This window comes from Diadema antillarum, unplaced genomic scaffold, assembly GCF_040938485.1.
Source record: "Diadema antillarum isolate AM-2024a unplaced genomic scaffold, OU_Dant_1.0 scf00000227, whole genome shotgun sequence".
Taxonomy (NCBI): Eukaryota; Metazoa; Echinodermata; class Echinoidea; order Diadematoida; family Diadematidae; genus Diadema; species Diadema antillarum.
The window spans coordinates 413,456-438,235 of NW_027271116.1; the positions used below are offsets into that span (position 1 = coordinate 413,456).

At 37.0% G+C, this 24,780-nt stretch overlaps 1 protein-coding gene and 1 long non-coding RNA gene across 2 annotated transcripts in view; both read left to right on the top strand.

Annotated features, from left to right (window-relative positions):
• The window catches only part of LOC139724770 (uncharacterized), a 94,222-nt gene extending 82,358 nt beyond the window's left edge, over positions 1 to 11,864 (top strand). Inside the window, exons 7-8 of the mRNA XM_071635888.1 lie at positions 10,073 to 10,153; positions 11,838 to 11,864. Of these exons, the coding sequence (XP_071491989.1) occupies positions 10,073 to 10,153; positions 11,838 to 11,864 (108 nt within the window). The remainder of the gene's footprint in view (positions 1 to 10,072; positions 10,154 to 11,837) is intronic.
• Positions 11,865 to 14,223: 2,359 nt separating this feature from the next.
• Positions 14,224 to 15,795, top strand: LOC139724762 (uncharacterized). Its single transcript, XR_011710484.1, has 3 exons — positions 14,224 to 14,296; positions 15,164 to 15,235; positions 15,745 to 15,795. It is a non-coding gene; the product is annotated as an uncharacterized lncRNA (long non-coding RNA).
• Positions 15,796 to 24,780: the final 8,985 nt, after the last annotated feature.

Genomic DNA, 24,780 nt, shown 5'->3' on the forward strand with positions numbered 1-24,780 from the left:
CCTCCCACACAGAACAAGCTTATAAATGCAGACAGCATTATCAAAGCATTTCCATTGTCCCTACATGGATATTTTACTTTTCCTACTTTTCTAATGATTTTTTTTATTTACCTGAAGGGCTCACTATATTGCTGAATTTCAATTCTAAAAATGAAGAAGGAGGAGGGTAACCCCCTCCAGGGGAGCCTCGTAATTTCCAAGATGTGGATTTTTTTTATATCCAAAATTGTCCCAATCTTTCACCCAAAGTGTGCACCAGTCAATTCTGAAATGCGAAATCTCCCTCGTATTGGAGGGAAATACCCCCTCCCAGTAGGCTCCCATGATATTTTCGTTTCTATTCTAGAGTATGCAAAAGCTCCCTCGTATGCATGGGTGCGGGGCAGTTGCCATGATATTACACCCCCCCCCCCCCCATGATTTTCGGGATGTCGGAGATTTTGTTGCTTTTTTATGGAAAACTGTCCAAATATTTTACCGAAACTGTGCAAGGAATTTTTGCAGTTCAATTCTGAAAATACAACGGGTTTATACCCCCTCCTACATTCTCCCCCTTTAGTCCTTTCCCATAAGATTGACATATCTCCGAATGATTCTTTCATCAAAAGATCTGTCATTTCAGTTCAATAAATGCAAAAGTTCCCTCGTGTGGGAATATAATATCATCCTTTCATTTAGGCCCTAACCATTTCCCCGCTTATAGCTCCTCTCCATAGACGCAGTAGTAGTACACTTCGTGGATTGATGATTTCCCAAATTCCACCAAAATTTGTTTGCGAGATAATGTCAATCGGATTCTAAGAATGCCACAGTTTGCTCGTATTCAATGGCGTCAATCCTGGAATAGAAATATTGGGTGGGAGCTATGCAAACACATTACTTTACCGCCACCCTCGCCATCCCCCCCCCCAAAAAAAAAAAATCCCCATTATGCGGATTTTTTTTTTACAAACCGTCCAGATATTTCACCAAAAGTGCACAAGATGGTTTGATTTCAATTCTGAATATGGAAAATGCCCGTTGTGTGGGAGGGATACCCCCTCCCACACCCTCTCCTGTAAGGCCAACTTCCATACACTTCGTAGACTTTTGAGATTGACACTTTCGGAATATATCGTCAAAAAGTGCGCACCAGATCTTTCACTTCGATTCAAACAAATTCAAAAGTTCCATCAAGTGGGAAGAGGATATTCTCTTTCAGTTTACCTTTATTCCCCTACTACATTTAGTAGGCTTATGCTTCTTTGTTTGACAGTTTTTCAAATATTCCGTCATGAATGACTAAAATGTGTACAGACAATATATTTTCATTTCAATTCAAAATACAAAGGCTTTCTCGAATGGAAGGGGTTAGGGAACACCCCCTTCCAAAACCCTCCCCCTTGCTGTATTAGCCTCCATCCCATGCATTGAGTATAGCTATACAGTACATTACATTGTATATTAAATCAAAAGTGTGTGCCAGAAATTCCACATCTTTGAATCGCAATCATAAAGATGCAAAAGCTCTCTCATGTAGGAGGGGGATACATCCTCCCACATCCTTCCCATCTTGATCTCCTCCATAGATGACTTACTACACTTGTCTGATACAAATTCCAGGATATAATATCGAGATTTTGCATCAGATCACTGTACATTGTATTTCAATTCTAAAAATGCAAAAGCTCCGTCGTGTGGGAGGGGGCTACCCCTCCCATCCCCGCCTCCTCAATTTCCATACATTTATAACATAATGATGATACACACGCAGAACAAGAGCTGATTATACCCTGATTCAATGGTCATTCATATCTATTTTTCATACTTTTTTAAAAATTTCACCAAAAGTGTACACCCGATCGCTAAATTTCAGGCCTGAAATGTCAAAATCTCCCTTGTGTGGGAGGGGGATAACACCCTCCCCCTTTAGGTCCCCTTCCATGAGCTTACACAAAGTGGAGATCCACACACACGAACTCTGATACAACTTTTGAGATATTCCACCAAGAGTGTGCATCAGATCATTGTATTTCAATTCTAAAAATGCAAAAGCTCAATCGTGTGGAAGGGGCCTGGCTATACACCCATCCTCGCCTCCAACTTCCACACAGTTACTACACAGTGATGACGCACGCGCAAAACAAGAGCTGATCATACCCTGATTTGATAGACATTCACATTTTTGTCAATATTTATCTTTCATACTGTTTTTTTTTAATTTAACAAAAAGTGTGCACCAGATCGCTGAATTTCAGGTCTGAAAATCCAAAATCTCCCATGTGAGTGACGGGGATACCCCCTCCCACAACCTCCCCTATTAGGTCCCCTTCCATGGAATTATACAAAGTGAAGACTCACACATAATTCTCTGATACAAATGGACATATTCAGCAGCGTAACTGGGGGGGGGGGGGCAATCCGCTGGTTAAAAAGAAAAGACTTACCAAAAATGGTATTTCAAGGGTTTAGTAAACTGCTTTTCAAATCGACATGAAAGGAAGATCAAGAAATAAGATAATTTTCTGAGATTTCTTTTAACCATAATTAAAGAGGTAAATAGGCCCTACTGTGAAACATTGTTCAAAAAGCCCAAAGCCGACAAAAGATTGTGGTTCAGCGTGATTCCTAGTTAGCATTCGGAATATAAGCAGGATGTGCGCAGTGTACTCAGAACATCCGAATGGCAAAGAGTCACTGCAATGTTGTGCAATGTGATGTAGAATGTACACCTTTGTAACTTACGCTTGTTATATCAAAGCTAGATCATTGATTTTGCAGTGTTGCTTTACATACTTGTCGAGCTATTAAAATGCCTTGCATTGTCAATAATAAGACTTGACCTGGGCTATTTCCTAACTTTTCCATGCATATAAAACACACACACAAACACAAACAATAAGGGGATGCTCTAAAATGCAGATTTTGGACATCCTTCCCCTGCTTGGTCACTTTGACGCCACCTCGCTGGTCATACCTCCCCCAATCATGAACATGAACCGACACTCTTGACTACCAGTGGCGGATCCGACTGATCCAGGGGACGGGTTGAGGAGCCCACCGGACTCCCCCTTTAAAGGGACTGTACAGTACTGGTTGAGGTGGGGATTCATGTTTTGAACATTCCTAAGTGAGATAATGAGAAACCTCTTATGAAATATCAAAGAGCATGTAATTTTAAGAAGGATTCAACGTTTATTTGATGAAAATTGGTTTTCAAATGGCTGAGATATCAAAAAAAAAAGTGATAATAATAAAAGGCGACAGGCCACAACTTTATAGGATCTCTTTGTTTCACCTTGTTTTTGGATATCTCAGCCATTCCGAAACCGATTTTTATCAAATAAACTTTTGATACCCCTTAGAATTGCATGCTCTTTGACATCTCATAGAGTGGTTTCTGAATATCTCGCAAAACGTTGAATGCTAAATCCTCACCTGGACCAGAACTGTACACACCCTTTAATTTCCAAAGTGAAAAATGTAGCTATACAAATGCCAGAGTTAGGACTGTAAAATTTTCAAGCTAGCTCGCTCGCATTTAATCGCTATGCCATTCTCCTGATGTTGCTGCGAATAATTGCCAGCAGTTGTGCCCGGTGCGCCCCATCCCTTAATTTCTAAAGCGAAAAAATATAGCTACAAACGGCAGTTTTTGGACTGTAAAATGTCAAAATTTCCAAACTCACTCGCTCCGCTCGCTCGCATTTAATCGATATGACATTCTACTGATGTTGCTGCCAGTCTTCGCCAGTAGTTGTGCCCGGTGCGCCCCATCCCTTAATTTCAAAACGGCAGTTTTGGGATTGTAAAATGTCAAAATGTTCAAGCTCGCTCGCATTTAATCGTTATGCCATTCTCCAGATGTTGCTGCTGGGTAATTGCCAGAAGTTGCGCCCGGTGCGCCCCCCCCCCCCCGAATTTTCAAAGCAAAAAAATATAGCTATAAAACGGCAGTTTTTGGACTGTAAAATACAATGTCAAAATTTTCAAGCTCGCTCGCTTCGCTCGCTCGCATTTAATCGTTATGTCATTTTCCTGATGTTGCTGCCAGTAATTGCCAGCAGTTGCGCCCAGTGGCCCACCCCTTAATTTCCAACGCAAAAAAAAAAAAAAAACTATAGCTATATACAGTATTATAAACAGCAGTTTTGGGACTGTGAAATGTCAACATTTTCAAGCTCGCTTGCATTTAATCGTTATGTCATTTTAACCAAAAGTGTGCATCAGATCGCTGAATTTCAGTTCTGAAAATTCAAAATATCTCTAGTGTGGGAGGGGGATACCCCCTCCCACTGTAGGTCCCCCTCCATGGACTTATACAAATTGAAGACCCACACATGGATCAAGAGATAACAGATACCTCGTTCAACAACACTTCATCCATGAACAGTATTGTCCACGAGTATTCACTTTTTTTTCTGTTTTGATAGAATTTCAAAATTTACCACATAGAGTGTGTTGAATCTCACTAAAAATGCAAAAGTTTCCTTGTGTCGTAGAGGGCTTTCTCTCCCTCGTTTCGATGTCCCCTCCACCTCCCCCTGCCCCCCCCCCCCCCCCCGAAATTGTCGACAGTGCTTGTAGGCCTATGCACCCCCCCCCCCCCCCCCATATACTGAAACGCTGCTATGGTCCGGCAACCGAACGGGTTGGTCAGGGGTTCAGCACCCCTGTGAAAAAAGTTGCTCCCAGGGGCCTGATGTGTCCGTGTGTCCGTGTGTGTGTGTGTGTGTGTGCGTCCGTGTGTGATCAAAATGTTCAATTTGCTACTTCTGTGTCATTTATGAGCCAATTTTGATTAATTCTGTTTGCTTTATATGATAGCACTACATGGGAGCTTTGAAACTTCAGAATTTCAGTTGTGACCCTTGACCTTTGACCTATATTGTACATTTTGCTACAAAATGCTACTCCTTCGCCATTTCTAACCCGATTTCGATTCCGTTTGCTTTATGTGATGGCACTAGGTGAGGGCTTCAAAACTTCTACACAGAATTTTGACCTTTGACCTTGATTTTTTGACCTGTATTGTACATTTTGCTACAAAATGCTACTCCTTCGCCATTTCTAACCCGATTTCGATATCCGTTTGCTTTATGTGATGGCACTAGGTGAGGGCTTCAAAACTTCTACACAGAATTTTGACCTTTGACTTCTTTGACCTTTGACCTTGATTTTTGACCTAAATTGTACATTTTGCTACAAAATGCTACTTCCGGCGGGGACATATATTACGCACCGCGTAATTTCTACTTTTCCTTGTTCTTTCAAATTCCAACACACACACACACACAACACAGTGTGTTAATTGTGTGTGTGTGTGTTGGAATTTGAAAAAAAAATGTGGTTTGGTGTGTACATGTGTGTGCGTATGTGTGTGTTTGTTGTGAGTGTGTGGGTGTGTGTGGGAGTGTGTGTTGTATGTGTGTCTGATGTTTCTACGTGACATAATGTGAAATCAGTACTCCCATACCAAAGAGTATACACTGTACCTTTCTGCAATCTTTTATGTAGTATGAATGCATGAATGCCTGTTTGGAAATTTTGGCTTCATGTTAAGGCACATATTTGACACATTAGAGCAAGTCCTTTTTTCATCAAAACACGTATACTGTGTTGAGAATGTATCTCTCTTATAATATCCGGAGGCATATGGACAAATATTGATTTTCCTTAAAATTAGAATGATTTTTCCTACCCAACCCCATCTTCGAAGCTGTTCTTTACGTGTATTACTACAGGCACTTCCGGGTTCAGGCTTCTGCCTCTGGTAGTCGACCTCTTTGAACATGGCGGCGGGTCGCTCAATTGGCCCCGCTTCTATATGCGAGTGCGCGCTCTATTACATAGAACCTCTTTGGGTCTTTGTAAATCCTGTACGTGTAGCATCGAGTGATAAATACCACATTTGTATTTGTGCTGTCTTTAGATAAAACATATCCTTGTACAATCACAAACACACAAACCAACAGTAACGAAAACATAACCTCCTCCCTTGGCGGAGGTAACAAGCAAACACATGCATGCTAATTGGATGCAGTTTTCTGATATATTCAACAAGCACACAAGTTGATCTGTTTCTTGCCAGATCGGGTTTGAAAAGTTAAAACACACACACACACACACACACACACACACACACACGAACCCTGATATGAACAGTTATGTTGTCGCAGAAGTGTACACTCGGCTGTAAGGAAAACATATTGTAATTTTACTAGTAGTGAAATATTAGCACTTTAATCTAAACTTTGACCTTAAGCCATCGCATTTCTACGATTTTGACAAAAACATGCAATTTCAACATTTTCACTTGACCTTTGACCAAATGGCCTGATGTTTTCTCTAAAGAAACTTTATCTGGCAATATGTACTGCATACATATACACTATAAGTTTTCGGAGGAAAGCATAAAACTTGTATTTTCACTTGACCTTTGATGCTTAATGCAGTGTCATAAACCTTTCTCTACAGAATCTTCAACTGGAAATACCATGGACTCCAGTAGGATCCATGGTATATTGCATAAGAAATGGACAGCAGTTTAAACTACTGTCTCCTAAAAAAAGATTATCATTATGAATTAAACTACTAAATAGGCCTGCTCTCTTGTGAAGTCAATCTTTTTCTCCAATACTAGTCAATAGTACAAATGATGGGATAGACCTAAAGAAATATAAAGCCTGTTGTACCTGGAGGAGTTTTTTTTTTTTTTTTTCGTTAGTTGATCGAAAGTGACAAGTTAAGAATCTAACTAGATCTATTCTTTACTTACCATGAAAGATGATAGATAAAGTGACAATACTGTTTTGTATGGCTATTGACCTATTTCCGTCTGTATGTGTGTGTGTGTGTGTGTGTGTGTGTGTCTTTTTCATAATTTACAGACTCCAGCCGACTTTCACGGAATGTTGCAGGACAGTGTACCTCCTGACGTGTATAGAGAGTACACAAGAGAGGGAGTAAAAGAAGAAAACCTTGCCTCGGCAGCGAAAGGTAAAGACATACTATCGATTTTAGTTCATGAGTGCAAAACATTGAGTCCATTAATTATATTTGACTGTTTGACATTGAAGGTATGATCAGTCAAGGACACCACAGTAAAGAAGATAATTGAAGCATTTACGTTTTATTATTTCAAAAGCAAATTTAGTTTGTCTAAGAAGTACAACAAATAATAAGTCAAAGAGTCTCTCCCTGGGGAAAGAGGTTCACCAAGTTTGATGATTTATTACTGGTAGAAGAGTAGAAGAGGTGGGGGGGGGGGGGGGGAGTGGTAGGATTGATATTCAGATTGGATGTGGACTGGCATTAATCCATAAACCCAGGGTAGAATCACAATAAATTATGACTGTCTTCTTAACTGATGGTCAATGCTGAAGAGATATAGACAACCATACTAATGAACCTAGAATATTCTTTTGATACATGCACATGAGTAGATATCTAAATCATTTGAAGATTCGGTGATCCCTCGCATTTATCCCCAAGTTGAATTATCCTTCGGGTTTATGCCAGGTTTAAATGTGTGCGTGTGTGTCACACACAAACACACCGCTGTAGCTCCTGACCATCCGAGCATTGAGAATTTGTGACTTGGACGAAAACTGATCTAGGGCTTTCTAAGACCCTGTTCAGAGTGCGTGGCTGGGCCGAGCCCAGCTTGGCCGCGGCCAAGCCCAACCTCAATTGCGAGGCCGAGCCCCGAAATTTTGTCGGTTTACACTACCGGGCTCGTCCGCGCTTTTGATTCAAACCTTTCAATATGTTGTCGTATTATAGTGGCGCTCTGCTTGTAAACAAACGCAATTTGGTATTGTCTGGTTTTCAGACCCTTTGCCAACTGAATTCCGTGGCGACGAAGTCGCCGTTCGGGCAAAGGCCTTTGCCGAAGGAAAAAAATCCTTTGTATTCGACGTTGAGGGGTTAATATCCTGAATAGCGAAATGGTACAGGCAGAGGGTTTGGAAGCCAGACTAAAATTGGCCGCACATTTGGCCCAGTTTGTGTTTACACTGAGAAAAGGCCGGCCTCGGACGCGGCTCGGCCGCGGCCGAGCCTCGCACTGTAAACGGGGTCTATAGCTCAGTCGGTAGAGCACCGAGCCAGCCATCCGGAGGTCTAGGGTTCGAATCCCGATGGAATCCCATTTTGTTTGCTCATTTTCCACAAATCATGTTAAGATTACTATTCTTGAATACAGAAGTTATTGCTATGCATTCAGCCTTTGCCTTTTTCTCTCAAATAAATCATCTTGATGTGTATCCACTTGGTACATAAACATGAGTGAATAAACGGATCATTGTATTGCGGATGTTCATTAAAATTATATTTTGTAGTCATTGTATGCATTTAAACTTTACTTTTTTAAGATTATTTTGGTGAACGCTGTCACTGGATCTTAGGAGTGTTTTGTCACTATGCTGACAGCTGCTCTTCCCTGGGAAAACAGGTTCACCAAGTTTGGTGAATTATTACTGGTGTCAACTGAAGTAGAAGAGGTGGAGGGGGTGGGGAGTGGTTGAACTGAAACTCAGTTTGGACGTGGAATGGTATTGAACCCATGAACCCAGGGTAGAATAACAATCAAATAGGATTGATTTATGAGAAATAATGCTGATGACTCTAGAATATACTCTTGACGCATGCACAGGAGTTGATATCTAACACATTTTAACCCTAACTAGGCCGGGCTATTTAGGTAGTTGATAGAGCCGGGGGGGGGGGGGGGGGGGGCTCCCAGGCCCCCCCTCCAGATCTCGGCCGTCGACCGCGCGATCGCGACGAAAATTGGCACACACGTTGCCTATGATGTAATCTAAAATACCTTGAAGTCAAATTTTAAGAAAATTACATTTATGCTAAATTATGCTAATTTATTCATAATGATGCATGAAATCAGACTATTTGGTATAAATCACAAAATAAAGCTCAAAACAGGCACATTTTTTGTGTAAATATTCTTTTTAGTGTCCTTAGCAAATGTAATTAAAAAAATTGTGATATCAGAAAAAAGTATTTCATTGTTTTTTGAATTTCTTATGTATTTCTTTGTTTTTTCGACTTTATGTTTTTCATTGTTTTTTCGATGAAATTTGTCTGCGACATCGCTCCGAACAAGAAAATATGTTATTCATTGACTTTGATCCATAAAACACCAAAATAATCATGCTTTTATGAAATTTGCCTGTAAGCACAGTTTGCATTGAAATTGTACACGAATTCACGTTTTTGAGCAATTTTTGGTCTGACATACATGTACATATTTATGCGTAACTTCGAAACCGTGTGCCCGGGCGTCACAAATTTGGTGTCAAAAGATGCGGGAGACTTGAAAGAAAAAAGTCATGAAACGTCGCGGCAATAGCTTTTTGCGATTGTGATACATCGCGCGGAACGTCGAGGGGGGGGGGGGGCCTCGGAGGCCCCCCCCCCCCCCCCCCCGGCCTAGTTAGGGTTAAGATTGTTATATGCTTATGTACTTATTGCTATGCACTTTTTTTTCTCTGAAGTACTAGTAAATCACCTAGATGACTCAGACGAGGAGGCTCATCCAAAAAGCGGAAATGAAGATTCTGGTAAATTATTGTAACAAAGCAGATATAAAGAATGTATATAAGGTGTAATCCATGTTCCTTTGTTTTGTTTTTGTTTTTGTTTTTGTTTTTTGGTAAAGCTTTGTGAAAAAGTCACTAGGTAGGCCTACATCACCAAATAAGCATATCCTGTCTAAAAACCTATTTCCCCCACTTTGAAGAAGTTCTTACATTTTGGTCTTGATTTCAGTTTTAAAGAATGAAAGAAATAGATTTACCTAATTTGGCAACAAATGCCATGTGAGTATAAGGGTTTTCAATAAATAAGAAGCAAAGATGTTTGAAGGTGAGATATTGTTGGAATAAATGATTAATCCTGAAGATGCATGTGTGTCAAATCTTAGCAGGCTATTGACTCTAGAATAAACTCCTGCTACATAAACTCTCGGTACATAGACATGAGTGGATATCCAGGTCATTGTAATGTTGATATTCATTTGTAGTCATTGCTGTGCGTTTTGACTGTGGAGTTTTCCCCAAACCAATCTATTTAGACGACACCGCCGAGAATGATGAGGAAGAAGTCCGAGGACCACGAAAGGAAGACGAACACCCCAATTCCTCAAATCCAGAAGGTAAATGGATATGAAAAAAATGTATGTATCTTTATGCATTTTTGCAGGTTTGAAGTGTGACTTTCTGCTTAATAAGCTTGATTGAATTTCCCTATGGTACCCATTAACGGTATGTCAAGACCTTAACGGTGTCTCTTTGAGATCGCACAAATACTTATGGAATGAATTATTTTTTTAAGTTGTAGGCCTACTTGTGATAGTACATTGTATCCACACACAATAGACTTTACCTGTTTCAATTTGGTGCAGGGTTGATGACTAATATACTGTGTTCACCATCATTATCTGTGCCCTACAAAGAATCTCATCAGAATATTTATTTAATATTAATGCATTTCTACCCCTGCAGATGATTCCTGCCTGGAACCTATACCCTTGTTGTATGATAATAAGCTGAATGTTCTCTGCACAAGTAGTGACAAGCAGTTTCACACTGGGGCATAGACTTTTTCATAATGCATGTGAAACACTAATGTGAAGCCTGATAGTTAAAGGAGGTATATTTTCTCTATTGGAGAAATGTTCATAGATGACGTAACAGTGTCATCATGGAATGGATGAAACAAGGTCTCTTAAAACAAGCAAAAAGGGAAAGGTAGAGGGAGACGATGAGAGAGAAGGAAAAAATATGAGATATATTCAAGAAAGATAAAGTTTAGCGTTTTTTGAAGAGAGGATGCAGAACATGCAGTGATCTAAGACTTGTCTTCCTCTAGGTACTTTAGAAATGCCAAAAAAAAAAAACCGACAACATATCAATTAATACATTACAATTTTACACAAATCGTAATGAAAAAAAAAGACTGAGAACGCAAACAATAACTCGATGAGACATTACTTAGCTTGTTAATATCATTTATGGGCAAAGAAAAACGAGATGTTGATGTTCAGTGTCTACTATGCTTGAGCAAAACAATGTCCATGTTTACTGTATTTTGCTAATTGGTATAGACAAAAGTTAGATTATCATCTTGTGGTTTCCCTGATTTTAGGAAGATCGAATCGGATGGAGCGAGCCTGTGTACTGTGTTGCAAGAAAACACGGGATATGAGCAAACACTTGGAACGAGAACATAAATTGTGCGGGGAGGAGCGATTGAAATATATATATCTGTCCCGAGAAAGGTATTTAAGGAAATATTTTATCGTTCTTTTCTACAAGTATGATTTTTTTTTTTTTTTTTGCGCAATTGCTTATTCATACGTGTTATACAGTATACGTGAATCTCATCAGCTGAATTTGTATAGTCCAATAAGATGTAATAGAGAAGACACATAATATCATAGTCATGAAATATGGACTACTGGAATATGTCAGATTAGTACTATACATTTAGAGATTGGAAGTTTGCATCTGAACAAAAAAGCAAATATCATTGACTCATGATATAAAATCTATCAAAAATCACATGCATCACTGAACCAGTTGAGAATATGTGCTTCCATCAAGAAGGGAAACAACACCCCTCCTTCCGCCCCCCCCCCAAAAAAAAGTAAGTAACAGCTATCGCCAACTAACTAAAAATTGATTGTATTTTTGTTGTTTAAAAAAAAAGTTGATTTGGTAGTCTGCTATGGTTGCATTGCATTTTTCTTTCTGACTCCTGAAGTTTGCAATGAAATGTATGTAAGTGAAAACTTTATAATTGATGTTTTGTCATTTCTCTCATTTTGTTATTTGTAGAGCTATCCAGAGAAGCAGCACCACTAAGAGGGCACCAGGGAAAGATTGCCCCCTCTGCTTTGCTAGAAATCTAAGTAAGCTGGGAGACCACCTCCACAGAAAGCACAAGACAGCAGCCAGTAACACAGAAGGTGGAAACAATAATCAATGTACTTTTAAGTGCACTTTCAAAAATTTGTTTGTTGTTGTTGTTGTTGTTGTTGTTTTTTTTTTTTGCTTTGTTTTTCTCATTGCACCGGCAATGTTTACGGTTGCCAATTTGAATGTGTTTGTACAAAGTGCAAAGTAGCATTATTTATATGTATATGCCCTACACGTACTAGGTGTTACAAAATACATTTCCCGCTTTTGATCCTTAATAGTTCTAAAACTATATACATGTATCGGATAACACTGACATTGACATGATTGATACATGTATGAGCAATAGCAGAATAGTGTACAATTTAGTTGGTGATTTGAATATGAAAGCATGAATTAATCTCGTTAAATCCATAATTGATTTTAAAGTTAAGTTCGTGATTTTGGTCAAATTTGAACCCACTGTATAATTAAACTTTACACAAGAACCAATGGTGTGTATGTGAGTGTGTGTGCGAGTGTCTCAGGAAGCAATGTTGTATGCTTGTATCGATTAAGTATACCCGACAACTTAGAAGCAATAAATATATCGAACGTTTGCGTATCAGAAAAACGCAGACATAATTTTATGGATAAAAGTCGTCAAAAAAAATAGCCATTTCACAATTAGCACTAGTTTGTAATGACCTTGAGAACCACCGACTTTACACAAAATGAAATGATCTTTCAGAAGAGCAAGTGAAAACAGCCAAGCAGGAGATGGCAATTTCTACACGTAAGCGCTGTATGAAAGTCTTTTGTTAAATTGGTTGAACTTGTTGAAAAGAATGCAAATTCATCAGTCCATTCTGATATACATGTGGTTCATACAAAAATATTTATAGCATTGCTTTTTATGAAGACATATATCATATCATTCAACAAAAATTCACTTTTCTAGAATTATGAAAGAGCAATGGACCAACCGCTTTCAGAAAGCAGGGGGAATAATTGCTACCCTTAACATATGTAAATATCAAGTTGATGGAATTTGTAATTTTCATGAAAAATTGATTTTTGTAGTATTTTCTTTATATTTTCTTGGTATTGTTGTCCACTCATACGTCATAACCTCTAGTAGTCTCCTCATCCAGCGGTTCCAACACCAAAACTGTAAAAATTCATAACTTTTGCATCGATTGTCCGATTTTGTTCAAACTTTCACTGACGTGTTCTACTAATGCTGCTGCTTTCACTCAATCCACATTGCTCTTGGGGTTTATCTTCCCTTTAACCCAGGGTATAATCACAATCAAATAGGATTGATTTACAAGAAATCATGCTGAATACTCTAGGATGTACTCTGAACACATGCACATGTGTTGATATTGAACACATTTAAGATTGCTATGCTTATGTACTTATTGCTATGTATTTTTTGCTATGACCTTTTTTTTTCTCTCAAGTAAATCATCTAGATGACTCAGACGAGGAGGCTCTTTCAAAACACGGAGATGAAGATCTTTTCGAAGATTCTGGTAAATTATAGTGACAAAACAGATTTAAGGAATGTATAAAAGTTGTAATTGTTTTATTTTTGGGGTTCAGCTTTGTGAAAAAGTCACTAGGTAGGCCTACATCACCAAGTAAGCATATCTTGTCTAAAATCCTATTTCCCCCACTTTGTAGAAGTTGTGACATTTTAGTTTTTATTTCAAGTTAAAAAAATGAAAGAAATAGACTTACCTAATTTGGCAAAAATGCCATGTGAGTTTAAGCTTGGATTTTCAATAAAAAAGAAGCAAAGATGTTTAAAGGTGGGATATTATTGGAATAAATGATTAATCCTGAAGATATGGGTCAAATCCTAGCAGGCTATTGACTCTAGAATAAACTCTTGTACATAAACACGAGTGGATATCCAGATCATAAATGCTTATTATCTACATTTAAACTTTCCTTTTTTATCATTTTGGTGAACACTGTCACTGGATCTTATTAATGAGTGCTTTGTCACTATCCTGACAGCTACTCTACTCTGGGGGAAACAGGTTCACCGAGTTTGGTGATTTATTACTGGTGTCCACTGAAGTAGAAGAGGTGAAGGGGGGGGGGGATGTGGAGTGGTTGGACTGAAACTGAGATTGGATAACCCAGGGTAGAATCACAATCAAATAGGATTGATTTATAAGAAATCATGCTGATGACTCTAGAATATACTCTTGACACATCCATATGAGTTGAGATCTAACGCATTTTAAGATTGCTATGCTTATGTACTTATTGCTATGCATTTTTTTTTACTATGACTTTTTTTTTCTCTCAAGTAAATCATTTAGATGACTCAGACGAGGAGGCTCGTCCAAAAAAAGGAGATGAAGATCTTTTTGAAGATTCTGGTAAATTATTGTGACAAAACAGATATAAGGAGTGTAATCCATGTTCCGTTGTTTTGTGCTGTTGTGTGTGTGTGTGTGTGTGTGTGTGTGTGTTTGTTTGTTTGTTTTTTGGTGCAGCTTTGTGAAAAAGTCACTAGGCAGGCCAACATCACCCAGTAAGCGTATCCTGTCTAAAAACCTATTTCCCCCACTTTGTAGAAGTTCTGACAATTTAGTCTTGATTTCAAGTTTTAAAAAAATGAACGAAATAGACTTACCTTATTTGGAAACAATGCCATGTGAGTATAAGCTTGGATTTTCAATAAAAAAGAAGCAAAAATGTCACTTAAAGTGAGATATTATTGGAATAAATGATTAATCCTGAAGATATGGGTCAAATCCTAGCAGGCTATTGACTCTAGAATAAACTCTTGTACATAAACACGAGTGGATATCCAAACCCCATTGTAATGCTTATGTTCATTTGCAGTCATTGTATGCATTTAAACTTTCCTTTTTTATCATTTTGGTGAACACTGTCACTGGATCTTATTAATGAGTGCTTTGTCACTATCCTGACATCTACTCTACTCTGGGGGAAACAGGTTCACCGAGTTTTGTGATTTATTACTGGTGTCCACTGAAGTAGAAGAGGTGAAGGGGGGGTGGGGATGTGGAGTGGTTGGACTGAAACTGAGATTGGATAACCCAGGGTAGAATCACAATCAAATAGGATTGATTTATAAGAAATCATGCTGATGACTCTAGAATATACTCTTGACACATGCACATGAGTTGAGATCTAACGCATTTTAAGATTGCTATGCTTATGTACTTATTGCTATGCATTTTTTTTTATAGGACTTTCTTTTCTCTCTCTCTCTCAAGTAAATCATCTAGGTGACTCAGACGAGGAGGCTCGTCCAAAAAAAGGAGATGAAGATCTTTCCGAAGATTCTGGTAAATTATTGTGACAAAACAGATATAAGGAATGTATGTATGAGAGTGTAATTCATGTTCTTTGTTTCGTTTTGTTTTGTGTTTTGTTTGTTTTTTGTGCAGCTTTATGAAAAAGTGACTAGGCAGGCCTACATCACCTAGTAAACATATCCTGTCTAAAAACCTATTTCCCCAACTTTGTAGAAGTTCTTACATTTATTTTAGTCTTGATTTCAAGTTTAAAAAAAAAAAAATGAACGAAATAGACTTACCTTATTTGGAAACAATGCCATGTGAGTATAAGCTTCTTGGATTTTCAATAAAAAAGAAGCAAAGATGTATGAAGGTGAGATATTGTTGGAATAAATGAATAATCCAGAAAGTGTGTCAAATCGTAGCAGGCTATTGACTCTGGAATAAACTCTTTGTACCTAAATATGAGTGGATATCCAGCCCCGTTGTAATGTTGATATTCATATGTAGTCATTGGTATGCATTTGGACTGTGCTTTTTTCCCCAAACCAATCTAGATGACACCGCTGAGAATGATAGGGAAGAAGTCCGAGGACCACGAAAGGAAGACGAACACCCAAATTCCTCAAAATCAGAAGGTAAATGGGATATGTAAAATTTGTGTATCTTTATGCGTTTTTGCAGGTTTGAAGTGTGACTTTCTGCTTAAGAATAAGTTTGACTGAATGTCCCTATGGTACACATTAACGGTATTTCAAGACCTCAACGGTGTCTCTTACAAAACTTAGAATAAATCATTCTTATAAGTTGTGCTAGATAGACCTACTTGTGATAGTACATTGTATCTACACACAATAGAGTTTACACGTTTCCATTTGCTGTAGGGTTGATGACTAATATACCGAGTTCACCATCATTATCTGTGCCCTACAAAAATCTCATGGGAACAAGTGGGTATTTATTTAATATTACTGCATCCCTACCCCTGCAGATGATTCCTGCCTGGACCCTATACTCTTGTTGTATGATAATAAAGTGAAGATGAATGTTTTTTGCACGAGCAGTGACAAGCAGTTTCACAATGGGGCATAGACTTTTTTCATAATTCATGTGAAACAAAGTCTGATAGTTAAAGGAGATGTGTTTTCTCTATTGGCGAAGTGTTCATAGATGACGTATTAGTGTCATCATCATGAAATGGATGCAACAAGGTCTCTTAAAACAAGCAAAAGGCCAAGGAAGAGGGGGAGGATGAGAGAGAATGAGAGAAAAAAAGATGAAATATATTGAAGAACGATGAAATTGCATTTATGAAGAGAGGGTGCAGAACATGCAGTGATGTAAAACTCGTCTTCTTCAAGATACTTTAGAAATGCAAAAAAAAAAAAGAAGAAATTAATACACTGTAATTTTAAACAAAACGTAATGAAAAAAAAAGAGAAAGCAACAAATAATTTGGTAAGGCATTACTTAGTTTATTAATGTCATTTACTGGCAAAGAAAGAAGAATTTGTTGTTTTCCATGTTCAAGCAAAACAAAATGTCCATGTTAGCTGTATTTTGCTGATTGGTAGACAAAAGTTTGATTCAAATTCATGAAATTCTTTCGTCGAGATGTTTTCATTGCAACTGTTTGACAAATTGTCCTACATCGATGTAAATAAGCACTGAATTGATTAGTGTTTCGTCGTAGCCATGTTAAAAAATCATGGGCGTATACTCGAGCAGGATTCGAACCTACGACCTCCTGATCACCGGACAGGCGTCATCTCCACTAGACCACCGAGCTTTCGCCCGAAAGCAAGTGTTGGTTCTAATCCTTATAACATGCAGCGAGTACTGCTTTATTATTCAAATTCATGAAAGTCTTCCGTCGAGATGTTTTCATTGCAACTGATTGACAAATTGCCCTACATTGACTTATTTACGTCGATGTAGGGCACTTTGTCAATCAAATGCAAAAGTTAAATTATCATCTTGTGTTTTCCATGATTTTAGGAAGATCGAATCGGATGGAGCGACCCTGTGTACTGTGTTGCAAGAAAACGTGGGATATGAGCAAACACTTGGAACGAGAACATAAATTGTACGGGGAGGAGCGATGGAAATATATATATCTATCGCGAGAAAGGTATTTCATTAAATATTTTATCGTTCTATAAATACAGGCATGATTTTTTGTTGTTGTTGCACAACTGCTTATTCATACGTGTTATACAGTATACGTGAATCTCATCAGCTGGATTTGTATAGTCTAATAGTATATGATAGAGTAGACTGATAGTCATGAAATATGGACTACTGAAACATTTCAGATTTTTAATAGTACTATAAATCTGGAGACTGGAAGTTTGCATCTTAACAAAAAGGCAAATATTATCGAATCACGATATAAAATCTATCAAAAATTACATCACTAAGCAGTAGAGATTAATGTGCTTCCATCAAGAAGGGAAAAGGAACCCTTCCTCCCCCCCCCCCAAAAAAAAAAAAGAAAGAAAGAAAGAAAGAAAGTAACAGCTATCGCCAGCACATTAATTGTATTTTTGTTGTTAAAAAAATGATTTGGCAGTCTGCTGGGGATGCATTGTATTTTTCTTTCTGACTCAAAGTTCAAAGTTTGCATTGAAATGTGTGTAAGTGAAAGGTTCATAGTTGATGTTTTTGTCATTTCTCTCATTTTGTTATTTGTAGAGCTTTCCAGAGAAGCAGCACCACCACTAAGAGGGCACCAGGGAAAGATTGCCCCCTCTGCTTTGCTAGAAATCTAAGTAAGCTGGGAAACCACCTCCACAGAAAGCACAAGACAGCAGCCAGTAACACAGAAGGTGGAAATAATAATCAATTTACTTTTTAAGTGCACTTTCAAAACCATGTTCAAGTTATCCTCAAGATGCCATAATGACATTATGTTTTCATGAAACGTGTACCTACAATATGAAAGTTATAGAATATCAAAGTTCACATTTTCTCACATGTTTCACAAAACAGTATCATTAGAGCATGGACCCTAATGCGAACACTTAGTTTCATGAAAATGCCTTTAGGCATTGTACAACGTATACAGAGTCAGTTCTATGAAGGTACTTTGAGCTGTATTGAGAAAACGTAATATCACCAGACAGTAGTGTAATTTTACCACTTAAACATGACTTTTGACCCTTGACCAATGGAATCATGACCCAAAACTTCCCAAGAGATATATTACTATGTAAAACATGTAAATGTACCCATTTTCAAGATATTGAGAAAATATATGAGTTTTAGCCTTTTCACTGACCTTTAACCCAGTGGCCTTTACTTTCTTTACAGAACATTGACCTTGAAATGCATACATACATACAAACGTACATACTAAAAGTTTTGTTAAGATACCATAAGACATTGTAGAGCTGAGCGTCTACAATGCGTCATTCTAAGGTTCATCGAGCTGTATGGGGAAAATACTGTAAATGCACCAGTTCGAGGTGTACTAGTAATCTTAGCACGGTAACTACTTTAACCACTTTAACCTATAAACCTTTGACCTCCAACCTCGTTTCCAAGATACAGAGAAAAAACATTTCAGCCTTTTTTACTGAATGTTTGACCTGATGGCCCTAAAGCTTTCTCTTGAAATTCTACACCTGGTATGATAAATACACACTTATAGTTTTGTGAAAATACATTTAGGCATTGTAAAGCATACATACATTGAGTCATTCTGAAGTACTTTGGGCTGTATAGAAAAAATATTGTAATTTCACTGCCATATCCAAGATACATAGAAAAACGTTATGTTTCAGCAATTGTACTGGACCAAATGCTCTAAAACTTTCTTTAGAGAGTTTTTCCTGGAAATACATGCAAAGGAAGAAACAGACTACTAGTAAGTTTCTTGAAAATATCTCCAGGCACTCTAAATAGAGCATAATATACAGTGCTATCCCGTTCCAACGAACACGGTTATAACTAAATTTCGTTATAACGAAGTAAAACTTCCGGCGCCAAAATTTTAGCCATGAAAGTCTATGTTATACAAAATCCGCTTATAGCGAACACGGTAATTGCGAAATTTTCGTTTTAATGAAGTCTTTTCCGAGCGCCACTAACAAGAAAAAACAAAAGAAATGTGCTCCGTTATAAAGAAATGCGGATTGCTTATACGAAAACAAAACTAACAGTTTCTGAGGGGAACTTCCGTTTTCATGATACGTTAACCTGAGATGTAATAGGGTTCGTTGTTCCAAGGGCTCTTTATTTCGAAATACACAGATTCTAATATGCTTTAATGTCCGTTTATTCGGAAATGACAGAGGATTCGTTATTACGAATATTGTAGTGATGGGCCCAATTTGTAAGGTTTGTTAATCCGACAATATAATAAAGTTCTCATTACGAAAGGTCGAAAATGGCAAGAATATTCGTCATTGCAAACGTTCGTTCATCGGAGCATGGAGAATGTTGATCCAAAAGTGAAAACAAGGTGAATCCACTCACAAAATTAAAAACTTTATAACTATCGTCTTCGGATAAACAAACTTTTGAAATAAAGAACCATTCTAACTTTTGGATTAACAAACCTTCGGAATAACTAATCTTATTTCATTTTCGGTTCAACGGACCTTCGCGACTAAAAACCTTCAGAATAGAGAGCCTTTCTAATTTTTCGATTTACACACCCTCGGAATAGTGAACCCTTGTTTCATTTTTGGATCCACAAACCATCGGAAAACGAAGCTTATATGTCTTTTGGAAGTACGAACTGAAAATAGCAAGTCTTCGGAAGAGTAAAGCTTCAGAATAAAGAACCTTATTCATTTTCGGATTAACAAAGTTATATGTTTATATATTTTTTGCTTTTCAACGATGTTTATTATGTTCCATTCAAAGTAATAGAAAAAAAATAACAATTTTGATTTGCTACAATAAAAAATGACGAAAATATACATTTGTGATCATAATAGCAAATTTGCTATTGCTGTACTCTCTAAAAAAATCGAGTGAAAATGTTCACTCTTAAAGGAGTGAATACAAAAAAGAGTGAATTTAGAGTGAAATTGGAGTGAATTTAGAGTGAAATTGGAGTGAATTTAGAGTGAAAATGTTCATTTTCACTCTTTTTAGAGTGACGTCAGGGATCACTCCAAAATCTTCGAGTGATCCCTGACGTCACTCCAAAATGAGTGAAAATGAACGTTTTCACTCAAAATTCACTCCAATTTCACTCTAAATTCACTCTTTTTTGTATTCACTCCTTTAAGAGTGAAAATTTTCACTCGATTTTTTTACAGAGTACATAATGACATAACAAAAATTACATTTTCATGAACAATTATCAATTTACATACAGTCACTTCCCCTATGCTCTCAAAAAAAAATTTGCTTAAATTTAACAGGGATAATTCAATTCTTCTAGCATTAATCTTAATAATCATCCAAATGAATTATGCAGCAAAATTATACAGTAATAAATAATGGAACCATATTATTTATCAACCAATACCCGCCCACCTACTAACTCATATCCCTTCCTGAGTCCCTATGACCACCCCCACCAGTTCCCTCCCTTCCTGTTTCCTCCCCCACCCCTATATATGCATTGCACACATTGTGCACACACACACACATATATATATATATATATATACTCCTAAATCTTCGAGTGATCCCCGAGGTCACTCCAAAATGAGTGAAAGTGAACATTTTCACTCTAAATTCACTTTTTTGTATTCACTCCTTTAAGAGTGAATATTTTCACTCGATTTTTTTAGAGAGTATACATGAAATATATATATATATATATATATATATATATATATATTTATATTTTCTAGCTATACTAAAATAAACATACATTTTTAACTAAAACAACTTCTGAAATATATCAAGTTTTGAATCGAATGTTTAAACAGTAACATTCTGTGAATTACCGTGGGCGTGTATGTGTGTGTTTGTATGTGTGTGTGTGTGTGTGTGTGTGGCTATATCGAACGACATTCTAACGGGAGTCCCAAAGGGCAAACGGATATCCATGCATTGTTTGTTTTTGTTTTTGTTTTCTCCATCTCTGAATGGTGCCTTTCGAGACGCAGTTTAAAGGGCGTATATGGCTAGCCTCTTTTCACATCTCAGCCTCGTCGGAGTTATCAATAATGACAAAAATTTATATGAATCACATATCCATCTCTATATTCACTGCTTGCGCAGCCCACTTTCGTCACGTTTGGTATATATGAAAACAGCATAATTTTCAAATTAAATTCCGTTTACTTCGATCCAAATTTATTCCTCCAGTTCTTGACCGTGTGATAAATATAAGCTTATAATACATTGATTTGCGAGTCTCAGATGATTAATCATCCATTCTCAACGGCAACGGCAATTCAAATTCTCAAAACGATTGTAATAAAAAATCAAAACAAATAAATAATAGAATCGTGTAGGTGTAGAAAAAAAAAACCTGCTGAAATGGTTTTGCCAAACTCTGTTATCTTGTAGGGAAATATAGCTAGTTCAACGTACATAGTTTTGAGTCGAATAAATGTATGCTTTATTGTCCAAAATGCATTACATGTACCAATTGTTTCTTAAATTCTTCTTGGAGCCAGTACGTGAAATATCAACATGTTCATACATACATGCATACATATAAATATCACCATCTTACGTGCCTTGCATTGGCTTCCTGTCAGATCACGTACTGAATTTAAGATCTTACTGCTTGTTTATCAATGTTTCCACAAAATTGCTCCTTCTTACCTTTCAGATCTCCTTGTAAAATATGAACCTATGAGAGTTCTTAGATCATCACGAGAGGATCTATATATGTAATACCCTCCATTTCAACAAACTCCTATGGCAAACGTAGTTTCAGGCATGCCGCCCCAGAACTGTGGAACAGCATCCCAAGTGATATAAAACATGCGAGTTCCATCAATAAGTTCAAAACGTTTTTAAAAACGTATCTGTTCAGAAAGTAAAATAGTGATTGTAGATGATGATTTATGCTGCATTCTACTGTTTTTGTAAAATTTTATCTTTTTTGTATGTTTCTTTGTCTCCCTCCAAAGCGCATAGAGACCTTGCCAAAGGTATTATGCGCTATAAGATAATAATAATAATAATAATAATAATGATAATAATAATAATAATAATAATAATAATAACAATAATAATAATACTAATAATAATATATACATACATTACATACATTCATCATATACATATATACATGCATAGGTTGCACACACACACACACACACACACACACACGTATATAATTATTATGAATACGTAAAAGCACACTAGTAAAATACATCTGTGGATGTGTGTGGAAAATCGCACAATCCATTCAAAATGAGTTTTCCAGGGTTTGGTGCAGCTATCGCCGGATGAGGAGACGCCAACTCTTTGTGACGTCACGTTTAGAAAACGATATAAAATATAAGTAAGATTCAACTTTTGATACGTTCACTTTAATTCTTTGATATATGTAACAAATGAAAATGAAGGGACATTTTTTTTTTTTTTTTTTTGTCTGGCTGCCTGCATCAGAGAGCAGGGAGAATAATAGTACTCCTGAAATATGTAAGTAACAAGTCATGATAATGTATACTTTTCATGACAAAATATAAAAGTGATATCGTGTTGTTCTCCTTATATTTTCTATAGTTACTGGTGTTTTACATGCGTGATGTCGCAGACTGTTGTAGTCTTTTCATACAGAAATGGCTGCACAAAAACTGTATAACTCGATAACTTTGTTTTAAACGAATTATCCGATTTTCCTCAAAGTTTTACTCATGTCATCCACTCATATCATCCACACAGATATTCTGGCTTTGAGTCCCATTTGATATTCTACATACATTATGCTTTGTGAAGATCAATTTGTTTCTATTTTTTTCTATTTTTTTTCTATCTATTTGTTTCACCGTAACAGCCACGTACATAATTATCCCACGAGACAATCTAAAGAATTCCATCTTCCCTTAGTTAGAACTGAATGTACACACTCAAAATACATTTGTTTATACCGGACCCAGATTTTGGAATAGCTTAAAGATAATGATCTAAAAGAATCTGTGAAGTTAATTACATTTAAGTATAAACTCAAAAAATATTTGTTTTCTAAATATACCAGTTAATTCTGTTCAATGAAAAAACCTGTCATGTTTCACTTTTCCTTGAGATTTTGTAACGTGTCCACAGACCTTTTCCATCCCTCTCCTTTTCCTTCTCTATTCTTCCCTGCTCCTTTTCCTCGTTCTTCGTTGTCCAGTATCTGTCTGAGTGCATTTCCTCAAATTCTGTTATTTCTGTGTATTGTGTTATTGTTGTTGTTGTCGTTATGGTTTTTTTTTTTGTGGCCGATTGCATATCTTCCTTTCCGTTCAATTTTCCTGGCACACCTGGCCCCATAGTGTCTGTGCCACAAATGTGATATGTTATATAGTTTATACGTTTGCATCCTAAAATCCTAGTAAGTATTGTTCATTATAGTATCAACATAATTATATCAATGAGTAAAATGTACAATAGTATATGGAAGAATTTAAAATGAATATGTCTTATTGGTATAACAAATTGGTGCTGTTGTTGTTTTGTTCCAGTGTTCCACGTTTTACAAGCGTGGCTTTTTTAGTGGAACACTGTTTTCCATCGTGATTATTTACTATTTTTGTTGCCATGACAAAGTGTATTGTTTCTTTTTTACGACATCATTCGTGTATAATATACTTTATATTGTATTGAAAAAATCCTTTAACAGACGAGTGTAAGAGAAATGAAAAAAAAAATTGTATCACTTTGGATTATGTCAACTTTTTCTTTTCTTTTCTTTGTGATGATGGAAATAAATTAACTATTGAATTGAATTGAATCGAATTGAATTAAATCTATTTTCTTTTCTTTTAAAACTTGGACAATGCTTGTTGCGGCTTGCATGGATTGAAGTGACTTTAATTGCATAGCGAAAGAAAAAGAATGTGAAGAAGAAATTGGGTGGAGGGTGTGCTGCTTTCGTTGAAAGAGGAAAAAAAAGAAGGCCAGAATTCTTGTCCATTATCAGCTAATGCGTTAGGTGTTTTCACAGAAGCTTTCAACAGAGAAACTCCTAGTCAGTGCCATTGGGTCAAGACACGAAACATATCAACAGAATGTACGTCTACGTAGATATATAGCTGTTAAGTTGCTACAGAACAACAGGCTTAGTATTAATACAACTTCTTCTTTTTTAACACTGTTTAAGGAACAGGCCTACTGAGACCTTTCTAAACTTTAAGGAAGTGGTAAGCGTCAAATGTAGACCTACGTTCAGGGCAGAATGTCTCGGAGATTTCACAGTCATTACCAGCAATGCTTGTAAATGAAATTTACCTCATTGTATCGTTGAATTAAAAAAAAAGAAAGAAGAAACTCGTGAAGATACTGGGACAACCCTTTCCCAAAACTTGATAAGTCACCGCGAAACAGTTCTTGAATTCCCCGGAACAATACAGTACCGTAAAGGAAAATTTAAGTTCGGACACATTGTCAAGTAGGTTTCTGATGTAGACGTCGAGAGTCTTGGACACAAAACACTGGAATGATATTGTCAGGGCTTGTATTCG